The sequence below is a fragment of the Anolis sagrei genome, chromosome 6, assembly GCF_037176765.1.
Source record: "Anolis sagrei isolate rAnoSag1 chromosome 6, rAnoSag1.mat, whole genome shotgun sequence".
Taxonomy (NCBI): Eukaryota; Metazoa; Chordata; class Lepidosauria; order Squamata; family Dactyloidae; genus Anolis; species Anolis sagrei.
In genome coordinates, this window is record NC_090026.1 from 130,084,409 (window position 1) to 130,099,816 (window position 15,408).

Genomic DNA, 15,408 nt, shown 5'->3' on the forward strand with positions numbered 1-15,408 from the left:
ATACCGGCTAAGCAGTGTAATTTCTCCAGTGGTGTAGGGCACCCCATGATAATGCGGCATGTCTCATTAAGAGCCACATCTACTGTTTTAGCATGGTAAGATGTGTTCCACACTGGGCATGCGTACTCAGCAGCAGAGTAGCATAGTGCAAGGGCAGATGTCTTCACTGTGTCTGGTTGTGATCCCCAGTGAATGGGTAAAACACCAGGACACAAGTAGACTTTCTTCTTAAGCAAGATGAGCAAAATCTTGTCCACTTTCAGCAACGTCAAACAAGTATTTTAATTATATTTTAATGGTTGTATGTGTTAGGTTTTAATCCACCCATTGTTAGGGTTTTTTAATATAAGCTGTTTTGAGTCTCCTTTTGGCAGAGAGAAAGCAGGGCATACATACTATTGCTACTACTACTAATCACAATAATATTTACTCCTAATAATCTTAGACAAACATACACACAGTGACTTACCTGTTGAATAGGCGGAGGTTGCCCTGCTGCTACAATAGTGGTCACGGCTGTCGTGGGCTGCACCACTACACCTTGCGCAGTGTAAATCTGCTGCCCCTGGATGTACTGAAGGCCTGGCTGTGCGTAACTCTGGAAGAGAAGCAAGAGCAGTTGCAGAGATTTATTGACTGAATTTTAACAGGATATTGCTTCTCGAGAACAAGGACGGAGGGAAGAGCAGAGGAACTCCCCATCACAAGGTAGGACTGGGTTGTGGCACAGCTGGTTGGGAGTCAGCTGCATTAAATCACCACTGACCAAAAGGTCATGAGTTCCAAGCCAGCCCGGGTTGAAGTAAGCTCCCAACCATTTGTCTAGCTTGCTGTCGACCTTTGCAGACCGAAAGACAGTTGTCAAATAGGAAATTTAAGTATCGCTTATGCGGGGAGGCTAATTTAACTAATTTATGATGCCATAAAACTCTCCACCGGCGTGGAAAAGAATGAGGAAGTACTCCATTGGTGTCACAAATGGACGGTGAAGCAACAGCTCCCCCAGTGGTCGGAATTAAAAAAAACATACTCTCATGAAGCTGGAAAGTAAAATAGCCTCTGCGTGTCTGTCTATATATGTTGTGTGTCTATGGCATTGAATGCTTGCCATGTATATGTGCATTGTGATCTGCCCCGAGTCCCCTGCGGGGTGAGAAGAGCGGAATATAAATATTGGAAATAAAATAAATAAATTCCTCTCACCAGTGTTCATTATACTCAGTGCATGGAGGACATCTTACGGAAGACATTCCTTCCTTAAAAAAAAAACCCTTAACAATAAGCAAGACTGCTTATAGCAAGGAATTGGAAAAAAGAAATAAATATACAAATAGTGGTACAAAGAAGTATAGAAATTGGCAATAAATGATAAGCTGACATGTATATTAAAAGTTAAAAAAGGTATATGGAAACAAAGTGATTTTGATGATATATGGGGAAAAAATATTGAAAAGCGATTAAAAAACGAAGAAGGAAAGTTACCTCCACAAGAAGAATTGAAATTTTGGATGGATGACATGTAAAAGCCGTGGCTTGGGAGGGTGAGAGGGAAGCACAGCGGTGAGGGATAGATAATATGTATAAGCAGAAAAATAACAGCAGATGCCAAAAGTATGGTGGGTTGTATTGAATCGTATGTATCTGCTGTAAAACAAACAATGTATAACAAATGTATTGAACCATGATAAAATAATAAAAAATATATATTTTAAAAAAGGAATAACTTTCTGTACGAGCTGTCCAACAGTGGAACTCTCTGCCCCAGAGTGTTGTTGAAGCGCCTTCATTGGAAGCTTTTAAAAGAAGGCTGGATGGCCATCTGTCAGGGGTGATTTGATTGTGCTTTCCCTGCACGGCAGAACGGAGATGAACCTAGATGGCCCTTGGGGTCGCTTCCAGCTCTATAATTCTATGACTCTATGGTTCTGATCACTTCCTATTTTGCAGCAATTCGACTCTCCAAGCAATCATGTAACCGAGCAATCTGTAACCGATGTGCCCCTCGGACCCCTCCCATTGCACTTTCACACAGACACGTACCTGTACAATCGGTGATGCGGTCTGCGAATACGGCGACGTCACCCCATAAACGGCCTGACACGCTTGCCCTTGGTAGTATATGGCGGGCTGTGTCTGAGCCGGGGAATAGGGGGGCTGCATGGCCACGGTCTGCTGGCTGGAATCCCAGACACCGTAGCTCTGTCCTTGCACGGGGGCCGACACCGGCAAGACCGTGACGCCGCTGGTCTCCTGGTGGACGACGGAGTCGCCCTGGGCCACGTACTGCGGGGTGGAGACCTCCAGGGCTGTGGCTACGTGTTGGACAATGGGCACGGGTTGTGGGGCGGCCAGGGTGGTCTCAATGGGGTGCCCCACCAGAGTCTGGGGGTCGTAGGCCGCCGGGGAGCACATGGGGTCCAGGCTGGGCGTGGGGAGGAGCACCTTCCCAGCGTTGGGGTTGGTGGGGTCTACGTAGGACTGCATGGGGTAACCAGGCGGGTAGCCCATGAAGGCGTGTTGGGCAGCGCTGTAGGCCAAGGGGTCGTAGGGGAGCGGGGAGGCCATGCCCAGGCTCTGCATCTGCTGCTGCTGCTTCTGGGCTTCACGCTGGGCCACCTCCTGCTCAAAGAGCTTCCGCCGCTCTTCCGTGGAGAGCTTGTTGCGGTCCTTGATCCGGACTTTCTTTTTCGAGCTGGCTGCTGGTGTGTCGTACCTGGGAGAACAAGGAAGAACGAGCTGCTTACCTGTGACTTCCGAGTGGTGATCTGTGAAATTCGCATACAGTGTTCCCTCACTTATCACGGGTGTTATGTTCCAGGACCACCCGCGAAAAGTGAAAATCCGTGAAGTACGGACGCTATATATGTATATCAGGTTCCGAAGGTCAGGTAGAAGCGAGGAGAGATTTAAAAGCACCACACACACCCTTTTTTTGCTAGCTATATCTGCTTTGCTTTGCAATTTCTCTTGATTTTCCAGAGGGGAAGGGTGAAACCCCTTTCCATACTCTATCGTTGCCAGGAGGTTGCTCTGGGCAATGGCAACCACTCATAAACTGGGAAGCGAAAACCCGCGAAACAGTGAGTCCACGAAAAGCGAGCAGCGAAGTAGTGAGGGAACAGTATCTATGACTTGGACTTCTTACTGGATTACAAACTGATCCTATTGCATTGTCAAAGGCTTTCTGAGTTGTTCACTAGGTTGTTCTAGGGTTTTTTTGGGCTATATGGCCATGTTCTAGAAGCATTCTCTCCTGACGTTTCGCCTACATCTATGGCAAGCATCCTCAGAGGTAGTGAGGTCTGTTGGAACTAGGAAAATGGGTTTATATATCTGTGGAATGAACAGGGTGGGACAAAGAACTCTTGTCTGCTGGAGCTAGGTGTGAATGTTTCAGCTCTTATAAGCCGCACCGAGTCCTTCGGGAGATGGTAACGGGGTATAAATAAAGGTTTATTAATATTATTATTAACTGACCACCTTGATTAGCATTTGATGGCCTGGCAGTTGTTTGGTGTGGCTTGTGAGTGCCTGGGGCAACCTTTTGTTGAGAGGTGATTAGATGTCCCTCATTGTTTCCTCTCTGTTGTTGTGCTGTTGTAATTTTAGAGTTTTTTTAATACTGGTAGCCAGATTTTGTTCATTTTCATGGTTTTCTCCTTTCTGTTGAAATTGTCCACATGCTTGTGGATTTCAATGGCTTCTCTGTGTAGCCTGACATGGTGGTTGTTAGAGTGGTCCAGCATTTCTGTGTTCTCGAATAATATTCTGTGTCCAGGTTGGTTAATCAGGTGCTCTGCTATGGCTGACTAAGGCACCAACAAGCCAACAAGTATTGTCAAAGGCTTTCATGGCCAGAATCACTGGGTTGTTGTAGGTTTTTTCATGAAAATGAAGTCATGAAAATGAACAAAATCTGGCTACCAGTATTAAAAAAACTCTAAAATTACAACAGCAAAACAACAGAGGGGAAACAATCAGGGGCATCTAATCACCTCTCAACAAAAGATTGCCCCAGGCACCAACAATCCACACCAAACAACTGCCAGGCCATCAAATGCTAATCAAGGTGGTCAGCTGAAACATTCACACCTAGCTCCAACAGACAAGAGTTCTTTATCCCACCCTAGACATTATTCCACAGATATATAAACCCATTTTCCTAGTTTCAACAGACCTCACTACCTCTGAGGATGCTTGTCACAGATGCAGGTGAAACGTCAGGAGAGAATGCCTCTAGAACATGGCCATACAGCCCGGAAAAACCTACAAGAACACAGTGATCCTATTGTCTTCACGGCTTTGGGGATAAAGGCCTGGCAGACATGGCAGGATTGCATTACGTGGCTTTCCCCGAGACATAGCAAGCACATGGCGTGGCCGTTGGATGTGGGGAGTTTCCCCCCACAAGCACTGACCGCACTTCTTGAAAAATAAAGTGGAAGCCATGATCAAGCTTAGGAAGGGGCACGGGGGTGACTAGCCTGATATGGCGATCCAATTAGGGTTGTCGGTCAGGGTCAGTAAAGCCGCAAAGACAATAAGGTAAGTTTGTAGTCCATTAAGAGGTCTGAGTCATATGTGCAATTTCACAGACACCACGAAGACGAAACAGAATTACCCTGGGAGCCATTTTCTTGACAAACCTATGACTGATATGGGAAGAACTGCACCGTTCACTACTGCAAGTCATATTTTAAGACAGGAAACTGGGATATAAATAAATGAAAATAATAATAATAATAATAATAATAATAATAATAATAATAATATACATTCTGTCCTCTGGAACTGCTGGCTATCTGTGTATCTTTTGAACCTTGCCCTATTGAATAGTTACATTAACTTGAAAACTATTCCATGAACACTTTTAACAAAACAGAGAGGGCGCGCATCCAAATAAATGGCGGGAAGATGATGGGCAGGCCATTGAATTCAAAAACTCACCTAATATATCGAGGTAAACAAGGCAGAAAGGGAAAGCCCACAATGTGTCATGCTTAGGGTAGTTCTATTCAAATGAATGTGGTGCAAGTTTCACCATAACTAATGTGCCCAACTCATTCCAGTAGTGTGTTCTGGACATAAGATAATGAGGATGATGATGATGACAATGTTTTTATTAGGAGATGCAAATGATGCTTTTAGTATTCTTGTTATGGTTTTATATTATGTGTTAATGTTTTTAAATGTTTATGGTGTTTTTGGGCACTGAATCGTTGACATTTGTAAACCACTTTGAGTCACCTAAGGGCTGACAAGGGCGATACACAAATATAGTATACAAATACAGCTCTTCCTGACTGTGAGAGCCGTTCAGCAGTGGAACTCTCTGCCCCAGAGTGTGGTGGAGGCTCCTTCTTTGGAAGCTTTTAAACAGAGGCTGGGTGGCCATCTGTCAGGGGTGATCTGAATGCAATATTCCTGTTTCTTGGCAGAATGGGGTTGGACTGGATGGCCCATGAGGTCTCTTCCAACTCTTTGATTCTATGATTCTATAGTAAATAATAAATAAATAAATAAATAAAACTACTGGGGCACAGGACCCCCATGAAAGCTAAAAAGAGCAAATAAAGAATTTGCTAATTTTTTTTTGAATGTGAGAGAACACAACTTTAGGAATTTCTAGGTTTTCCAGTATGACTGTTTTGGATTGGAGGACCTAGAGATTCTGACTATCTGGAATCTGACCATAAGTCACACTGGAGGGACCTACAGATTTCCAGAGAAAACATTTTTTATCAAATCCACAACTGTTTAAATCCTCAAAAGTCAAAACTACAACTACAGAGGGACAACTGTGCTCACATAGTATTGAGAACAGAGTAATCACTTATATTTGTGCATTAGAGATGTTTCCAAAAATTAATGAAGATGTTTCAGGGAAGCAGAACGCACCTGTCATCCGGTCGCTTGGTGCCTCGCTCATAGGCCGAAGGAGGAGACAAAGAATCCCTGCGCCTCTTCTTTTCCTTGCTCTGACTTTGCCTTTCAGGGTCTCGTTCTCGGCTCAGGTTTTTCGGGGTCGAAGCGGGGTCTCGTCCTGCCGTTTCTCGCCCACGATCTGCTGTCAAAAATGGACAGACATGGTCAACACATACAGGTCATGCATCGGGGGCTTAACTCTGCCCCAAAATTGGGGAATGGGTTGATGGAGAAAACGAAACCCCAACAAATCCTGGTCAAAACAGAACGTTACCACGGTACATTTCCGTTAACATTAAGGAAGATTATCTTTGGTGTAAGCACAACTCTCAGTGAACTCCATGAGATATCAAGAGCACTACTTACTTAGGTGATCCCTCGTTGTTCGAGTAGGATAATCCTCCAGGGTGGGTCCGTAGATGGCTGTGAAGCCCTATTCTTGACCTGCATCTTCTCCCGCAGTGAGGGCATTGGCTTCCAGGTGGAAGGCGGTCCCGATGAGGGTTAGCTTGATGCACCTTCCTCTTGGCACGTTTCTCTCTTTCGCCCTCCATTCGTGCCTCTTCAAATTCTGCAGCACTGCTGGTCACAGCTGACCTCCAACTGGAGCGCTCACGGGCCAGGGCTTCCCAGTACTCGGTGTCTATGCCAGAGTTTTTAAGGCTGGCTTTAAGTCCGTCTTTAAATCTCTTTTCCTGTCCTCCAACATTCTGTTTTCTGTTCTTGAGTTCGGAGTAGAGCAATTGCTTTGGGAGACGATGCTCGGGCATCCGGGCGTGGCTGGTCCAGCGGAGTTGATGGCGGAGGACCATCTCTTCAATGCTGGTGGCCTTTGCTTCTTCCAGCACGCTGACGTTTGTCTGCTTGTCTTCCCAAGAGATTTGCAGGATTTTTTTTGGAGGCAATGCTGATGGATCGTTCCAGGAGTTGCATGTGGACGTCTATAGAAAGTCCACATTTCGCAGGCGTATAGCAGGGTTGGGAGGACAATAGCTTTATAAACAAGCACCTTGGTCTCCCTACAGATGCCCAGTCCTTAAACACTCTCTGCTTCATTTGGAAAAATGCTGCACTCGCAGAGCTCAGGCGGTGTTGCATTTCAGTGTCAATGTTGACTTTGGTGGAAAGGTGGCTGCCAGGGGAGTGGAAATGGTCCACATTTTCTAATGTGACACCATTAAGCCGTATTTCTGGCATTGGAGAGGGGTTGGCTGGTGACTGCTGGAAGAGCACTTCGATTTTCTCAATGTTCAATGACAGGCCGAGCTTCTAGTATGCTTCTGCAAAGGTGTTTAGAGTGGCTTGAAGGTCTTCTTCTGAATGTGCACAGACGAGCATAACACTGGATAGTTCATCATTTAGCATCACTTATGATTAAGGTCCATGATATCTTATTTCCAAATATGGTGCTGGAGGAAAGTTCTATGGCTATCATAGATAGATAAATAAAAGGGTCCTATAGTAAATCAAGACTGAATTTTCCTAGAACCCAAGATCACTAAACAGAGGCTGGCATACTCTGGCTGTATTGTGAGAAGGCATAGGGCAGTGGTTCTCAACCTTCCTAATCCCGCGACCCCTTAATACAGTTCCCCATGTTGTGGTGACACTCAACCATAACATTATTTTCGTTGCTACTTCATAACTGAAAATTTGGTTCTGTTATGAATCGTCATGTAAATATCTGATCTGCAGGATGTATTTTCATTCACTGGGCCAAATTTGGCACAAATACCCGATTCACCCAAATTTGAGTACTGGTGGGGTTGGGGGGAGGATTGATTTTGTCATTTGGGAGTTGTAGTTGCTGAGATTTATAGTTCACCTACAATCAAAGAGCATTCTGAACTCTACCAATGATAGAATTGAACCAAACTTAGCACACAGAACTCCCATGACCAACAGATAATACTGGAAGGGTTAGGTGGGCATCGACCTTGAGCTTGGGAGTTGTAGTTCACTTACATCTAGAGGATACTGTGGACTCAAACAATGGTGGATCTGTACCAAACTTGGCATGGATACTCAATATGCCCAAATGTGAACAGTAGTGGAGTTCGGAGAAAACAGACCTTACGATTTGAGTAGTTGCTGGGATTTATCGTTCACCTACAATCAAAGAGCACTCTGAAACCCACCAAGATAGCATTGGGCCAAACTTCTCACAGAAAACCCCCATGACGAACAGAAAGTACTGTATTTTCTGATGGCTTTTGGCGACCCCTCTGACACATCCTCACGACCCCCCCCCCCCCCGGGTCCCGACCCCCAGGTTGAGAAACACTGGCATAGGGATTCAGAAGACCGCTGGAAAAGGGGAAGACTACATTCTAGATGAATGGTCTCCATCAAGGACATCACAGCAGACTGAGCTGAGGACAGGGTGCCTTAAAATCTTGGTGTTCATTCCCACCATATAGTCAGTTTTTGAAACTGACTATGGGAGGTGGTAGTCCAAAAGAGGAACTTTTCTTAGCTCTGAAATCGGTCAGGGTCAAGTCAGACCCTGGGATGATGTCAGTGAAGCCACAAAAAGGCAGCATTGAAATGGGAATGGGAAGGACAATAACACTTTCCAACCAAATTGTACCAGCATTGAGAGTTAAATTGGAGAGTTCGTACGAAAGTTGCATCTCACTTCACTGAATTTATATTTCAATGAAGTCCTGTTTTCCCTCTCTCCCAGCAGCCTCTTCACTTATTTATGTTTTCACAAGGAAAAGGCAACATTTGAGCACATACCGGTGGTCTCCTTTTCCACTTGACTCTTCTTTGGGATCCGGTAAACCTCCTATTAAAACACAACACAATATTGTAGTCAGGTTCTGCTACCCACACAAGCAAACACATTCATATGACTATGCCACATAAAGGAATGGGGTGGTCATGCCACCACAACAAAATCTGGTCCCTTTTGCTAGGGACAGAATGTGAGGATTGCCCATAAAAGATCTCAAGATTTGGCTGCCTTCAAAGTATTTTCTAAACCCTTTTTGGGGGGGACCAGGAATGAGCTGTGAGCTGGAACACATCCTCTTCCACCCTCTGCCAACTGGGATAGAATCAATAAAGCATACATCAAATATCTGAAATTTGTGGCTGAGATGGTGCTCCTGTTGCTTTCTGATGGTTCAATGAACACACTCATTTAAAATAACAAATGGAAAATGACCTTCAGGCTTTGTGTATAAAATGATTGGAAACAGTAATTATACGCAAATGTTCCCAAATTTGGATAAATCCGAAATGCCTTTCAGAGAAAGGATACTCAACCTTTATTATGTTTCACCAAGAAAACAAACCAATGCTGCCATATTTACATATTTACATTCCCTAAAATTCTCCATCAACTATGCAAAGAATGAGGAAGTACTTCATTAGTCAGTTCTTGTGGGGTTTTTCGGGCTATATGGCCATGTTCTAGAGGCATTTCTCCTGACGTTTCGCCTGCATCTATGGCAAGCATCCTCAGAGGTGAGGTCCTCACCTCTGAGGATGCTTGCCATAGATGCAGGCGAAACGTCAGGAGAAATGCCTCTAGAACATGGCCATATAGCCCGAAAAAAACCCACAAGAACTGAGTGATTCCGGCCATGAAAGCCTTTGACAATACATACTTCATTAGTGTCACAAATGGACGGTGAAAAATAAACTCTGATAAGAATTGGGGCAGTGATAACAGAAATGTTTACAATGTTAAGAAGGAAGTCAACATAAGATCAACACCAATCAAGAAGACCAACATCTGGCCAGGAAACTGAGATGGATCCAGGATGGAAGACGTCTATTACTAATTTACAACTTTGGGATGACATCAACGGAATATTCCTATGAAAGACTCAATCTAATAATGCTTGAAGTGTGACAGACAACTGTTCACCCGCTATGCTCTGCTCCATGGGAAGGAGAGAGATAGTGTACTTATGGATAGTGGCAGATTTGCATGAAAGCAGTCTGGTCACTTTGGGGTTTCTTTCTCAAGGAAAGAGGAAGAAGTGCGCTTTTGGAGTCTTAGATTTCGTGCAGGGAGTCAGGTTCTGCTGTATGGAAAACAGAGATCTGGTCCTTGGCATTGTTCTTAGGGAAGAAGTTTTGGCATTTTGAAGTTATGGCGTTATGGAAGTTATGGAACTATACGTTGGCAGGATGCAGGAAAGCAGGGTCTGGCCTGACAGGTGCTTCTCCAAGGAGAGAGAACAGGATATGGTAATATGCTTCAAAGTTTTTGAAAAGTCATTCATGACGTTCAGTCTGCTCACATTAGAGAGTATTGGCTTGATGATATTATTTAAAGCTGCTACTACAGCAAGAGTTTCATGTGGAGCCCCTTGTTCCCACTCTTCAAATTCTCTCATTTCATGACAGGCAGGGGTTGTGGTCATCACAATTTGATCCCTTCGCAAGCGCGTTTGGTGGGAACGAGAGACAGGGCCTTCTCTGTGGTGGCCCCTCGGCTATGGAACTCTCTCCCAAGTGAGATTAGATCTGCCCCCTCCCTCTTGTCCTTCAGGAAGCTAGTGAAATTCTGGTTATGAAATGAAGCATTCCCAGAATAGCTGAGACTGGTTACAGACCAAAGTGAGTGACCACATATGCGGACTGAGTTGGACATGATTTTGCCTTGGCAATTTGGTATATGTGTATTTTATCTATATGTATTTTAATCTTGTATTGTTGTATGATGTTTTAACTTGTATTAGTAGCATTTAATCCTTGCTGTAAGCCGGTCTGAGTCCCTCTACGGAGGTGAGAAGATCGGGATATAAAAGTTTTTAATAATAATAATAATAATAATAATAATAATCCCCAAGATAAAAGTCAAGTTCAAATTAAATCTACAACACTTTGAAAAGGCCTCTGTGTGTGTGTGTGTGTGTGTGTGTGTGTGTGTGTGTGAGAGAGAGAGAGAGAGATAGAGAGAGAGCGCAATAGATGAAAAGAAATATGTGTTTAAAATACTGGTGACAGGGTTACTCTATCTGATGGATTTTTCTCAGGCATTCTGCCTCAAACTTCCTCAAATCCCAGCTGTTCAGTCCATATGTGAAAAAGAGTCACAGATGGAAAGAAATCCCACAAAGGCCAGAGTTCAAACTTGTTATTTCTTGGAAACCTATGAACAATCCTGGAATGTTTTATCTTCAAGGCTTTACTGCCAGTAAATGAACATTTAGGGAGGATTTTGACATTTAGAATGGGAAAAAAATGATCTTATAGGGAGAGTAAGAGCTCTAGGTGCTCTTACTGCCTACTACAGGGAAAGCCAGCTGATCCCTTATCCATCTAAAACACAGACATGTGCTTTTCACCTCAAGAACAGACAAGCATCCCGAGCTCTGAGGATTATTACCTGGGAAGGAATCCCACTGGAGCATTGCAGCACACCCAAATCCCTGGGAGTCACTCTGGACCGTGCTCTGACCTACAAGAAGCACTGCCTGAACATAAAGCAAAAAGTGGGCGCTAGAAACAATATCATGCGAAAGCTGACTGGCACAACCTGGGGATCACAACCAGACACAGTGAAGACATCTGCCCTTGCGCTATGCTACTCTGCTGCTGAGTACGCATGCCCAGGGTGGAACACATCTCACCACGTTAAAACAGTGGATGTGGGTCTTAATGAGACATGCCGCATTATCATGGGGTGCCCTACACCACTGGAGAAATTACACTGCTTAGCCGGTATTGCACCACCTGACATCCGCCAGGAAGTAGCAGCCAATAGTGAAAGGACCAAGGCAGAGACGTCTCCAGCTCATCCCCTGTTTGGGCATCAGCCAGCATGTCAACAACTTAAATCAAGAAATAGTTTTCTAAGATCTACAGAGACACTCGCTGGAACACCCCAGCAAGCAAGAGTCCAAAAGTGGCAGGCTCAAACCCAGAACCTCAATCCATGGCTGATACCAAATGAGAGACTCCCTCCTGGGCACACAGAAAACTGGGCGACTTGGAAGGCACTGAACAGACTGCGCTCTGGCACCACGAGATGCAGAGCCAACCTTAAGAAATGGGGCCACAAAGTGGAGTCCACAGCATACGAGTGCGGAGAAGAGCAAACCACAAACCACTTGCTGCAATGCAACCTGACCCCTACCACATGCACCATGGAGGACCTTCTTGCAGCAACACCAGAAGCAGTATGTGTGAAAAAGATCTTGGAGTCCTCGTGGACAACAAGTTAAACATGAGCCAACAATGTGATGTGGCGGCAAAAAAAGCCAATGGGATGTTGGCCTGCATCAACAGGAGCATAGTGTCTAAATCTAAGGAAGTCATGCTCCCCATGCTCTATTCCGCTTTGGTTAGACCACACCTGGAATATTGTGTCCAATTCTGGGCACCACAATTCAAGAGAGATATTGACAAGCTGGAATGTGTCCAGAGGAGGGCGACTAAAATGATCAAGGGTCTGGAGAACAAGCCCTATGAGGAGCGGCTTAAGGAGCTGGGCATGTTTAGCCTGAAGAAGAGAAGGCTGAGAGGAGATACGATAGCCATGTATAAATATGTGAGAGGAAGCCACAGGGAGGAGGGAGCAAGCTTGTTTTCTGCTTCCCTGGAGACTAGGACGCAATGGAACAATGGCTTCAAACTACAAGAGAGGAGATTCCATCTGAACATGAGGAAGAACTTCCTGACTGTGAGAGCTGTTCAGCAGTGGAACTCTCTGCCCCGGAGTGTGGTGGAGGCTCCTTTTTTGGAAGCTTTTAAGCAGAGGCTGGATGGCCATCTGTCAGGGGTGATTTGAATGCAATATTCCTGCTTCTTGGCAGAATGGGGTTGGACTGGATGGCCCATGAGGTCTCTTCCAACTCTTTGATTCTATGATTCTATGATTCTAAGAAGCTGACAGACAGAGAAGGGAGGCAGGGGGTTAAGGGAGGCAGGGAGTTTGGACTGCTCCTGCAGAGGATGGATTCCAGGTGCAAGCCGAGCCGTGGGAAAAGGAGGCAGAGGCCGAGAGAAACTTCTCAAGGCCAACGGAATGCTTTCATGCATTTCTGACCTTAACTAGGGAAAGAATAGCTCTCAGGTCTCAGATCAAGCAACCTAGCAAAAAGAGCAGTGTTTCTCAACCTTCCTAATGCCACAACCCCTTAAGACAGTTCCTCGTGTGGTGGTGACCCCCAACCACAACATTATTGCTACTTCGCAACTGTAATTTTGCTACTGTTATGAATCATCATGTAAATATCTTATATGCAGGATGCATTTTCATTCGTTGGACCAAATTTGGCACAAATACCCAAAACGCCCAAATTTGAATGCTGGTGGGGTTGGGGGGATTTTGTCATTTGGGAGTTGTAATTGCTGGGATTTATAGTTCACCTACAATCAAAGAGCACTCTGAACTGCACCATCGATGGAATTGAAGCAAACTTGGCACACAGGACTCCCATGACCAACAGAAAACACTAGCAGGATTTGATGGGCATTGATGTTGAGTTTGGGAGTTGTAGTTCACCTACATCCGTGGACTCAAACAATGATGGATCAGAACCAAAATTGGCACGAATACTCAATATGCCCAAATGTGAACACTGGTGGAGTTTGGGGAAAATACTTTGACATTTGGGAGTTGTAGTTGCTGGGATTTATAGTTCACCTACAATCACAGAGCATTCAGAACCCCACCAATGATAGAATTGGGTCAAACTTCTCACACAGAACTCCCATGACCAACAGAAGATACTGTGTTTTCTGATGGTGTTTGGCGACCCCTCTGACACTCCCTCGTGACCCCTCCAGGGGTCCCGACCCCCAGGTTGAGAAACACTTGAAATAGAGCAAGAAGCTCCTGCCTTGTTCCTGGTCCTATCTTAGCTTCAAGCCAAATTTTCTAGTCAGTTTTTGCTACCAGTCTTGGGGATTTTACCCTGGACTCAAGCTCATGTTTTGTTCTTTGTTTCTTGGACTACTCAAGCTCATGTTTTGTTCCTTGTCTCTTGGATTAATCAAGCTCATGTTTGTTCCATGCACCTTGGATTAATGTTCATGCTTTAACCTTTGCATTGGAGATTTATCTTTCTAGATTTATATATTTGGATTTTTTACTCTTTTACTGTGTGTGCTTTAACAATAAACCATTTATTACTACACTTGGCTTCCTAGTGAGTGATTGAGCAAGGTGAATTCTAGCTGAAATGAAACAATATACTGCTTCTGTGCCCTAGTGAGGAGATTAAAAATATTTGTAATGAATGAAGAACTTGGTGTATTGCTCTTAACCAGGATTCTGACGTGCCCGCTGTCTCGGATACTTCATAGCCATATTGGATCTCAATACGCCTAGCATTCCATTTTTTAGTGTATGTTTCACCTCTCTGGAATCTGATTTTCATGAGAAATAGTTGCTTTCACAAAACTTCTGCACACTTGCTGACAACTTTCTGTCAAATGGCTCTAAAGAAAGTTGCCAAAGTCCTAGAAACGGGTCCATTCTGTTAAAAGCCTGTTCTGACAATGAATTTTATTTGCATCGTGTCAACTGCAAAAGGTCAACACCCAGAAGCAGCAGGACAATGCTGCATGTGAACCGGTCCAGAGCAACTATGAGCAAACCTGGATGTAAAGGTGGGTAGCAGGGGAATAATAGGAACCCTGAGGAACCCTGATATTTAAGTCTCCCTTTCTGAGTTGATCTTGACTGTCTTGTCGGAGCACCTTCCTCCAGATCTGCTGTGAGACTTCAACATCCATGCTGAGACCATTTTGTTGGGCGCAGCTCAAGACTTCATGTCTGCCATAAGAAACATGGGTCTACTTCCAGAACATCTACTAACTGTCATGCTGCAGAGCCAACTCTAATCTTGGTTTTTTGCACCATGCAGGATGATGGTGACCTGGCTTTGGAAGAACTTTCTCTAGTTCTTTTGTCACGGACTGTTGACTACCTGGTGGAGTTTAGATTCACTGGGATTCAGAGCCTCTACAGAGGTGAAGGACTGACTTATTGTTGACTAAGATGCTCTACTTAGGGTTCCGGATCAGGCATTCTCAAACTGTGGCCCTCCAGTTGTTTGGGCTTCCAGCTCTCAAAAACTCTAGCCAGCTTGTTCAATGGTCAGGAATTCTGGGAGTTGAAGGCCCAAACAGCTTCAAAATGCCTGATCAAGGAACTGCTCCATTATGTGATCCAGTTAAACCCTTGGTTAATCTTTGGAATAGGGAAATAGGCAAGGTGATGGACACAATTGTCCCTAAAAATCCATTTTGAAGGATTGGAAGTAAATGAGCCACTTTGCTTACCCTAACCCTAACCCAATCCCACAGATTTGAACTGCCGACATTTTCAGCAGCTCAGCGGTTTAACTCGCTGTGCCACCGCAGCCCCTTCGCAAATAGCTAATTTTGTGAGGTTATATTTATTATTATATCCTTGATGTCTAATATGTTGTTAATTGATTTATGGTTTTCTTATTTATTTGGCCACATTTTACGGAATCGAATGTTTGCCGCTGTATGCTTGCCTGCCCA

At 44.6% G+C, this 15,408-nt stretch overlaps 1 protein-coding gene across 4 annotated transcripts in view; it reads right to left on the reverse strand.

The window, feature by feature from the left end:
• SETD2 (SET domain containing 2, histone lysine methyltransferase) overlaps positions 1-15,408 on the reverse strand; it is a 93,387-nt gene that overhangs the window by 10,082 nt on the left and 67,897 nt on the right. For 2 of the 4 annotated variants that reach the window (XM_060782705.2, XM_060782703.2), the window contains 4 exons: positions 8,668-8,716; positions 5,899-6,067; positions 2,041-2,713; positions 470-598 (listed from right to left, as the gene is read on the reverse strand). In XM_060782705.2, the coding sequence (XP_060638688.2) occupies positions 470-598; positions 2,041-2,713; positions 5,899-6,067; positions 8,668-8,716 (1,020 nt within the window). Of the gene's footprint in view, positions 1-469; positions 599-2,040; positions 2,714-5,898; positions 6,068-8,667; positions 8,717-15,408 lie in introns of those variants that run through there. The other 2 variants (XM_060782704.2, XR_010910207.1) reach the window with 2 other exon arrangements.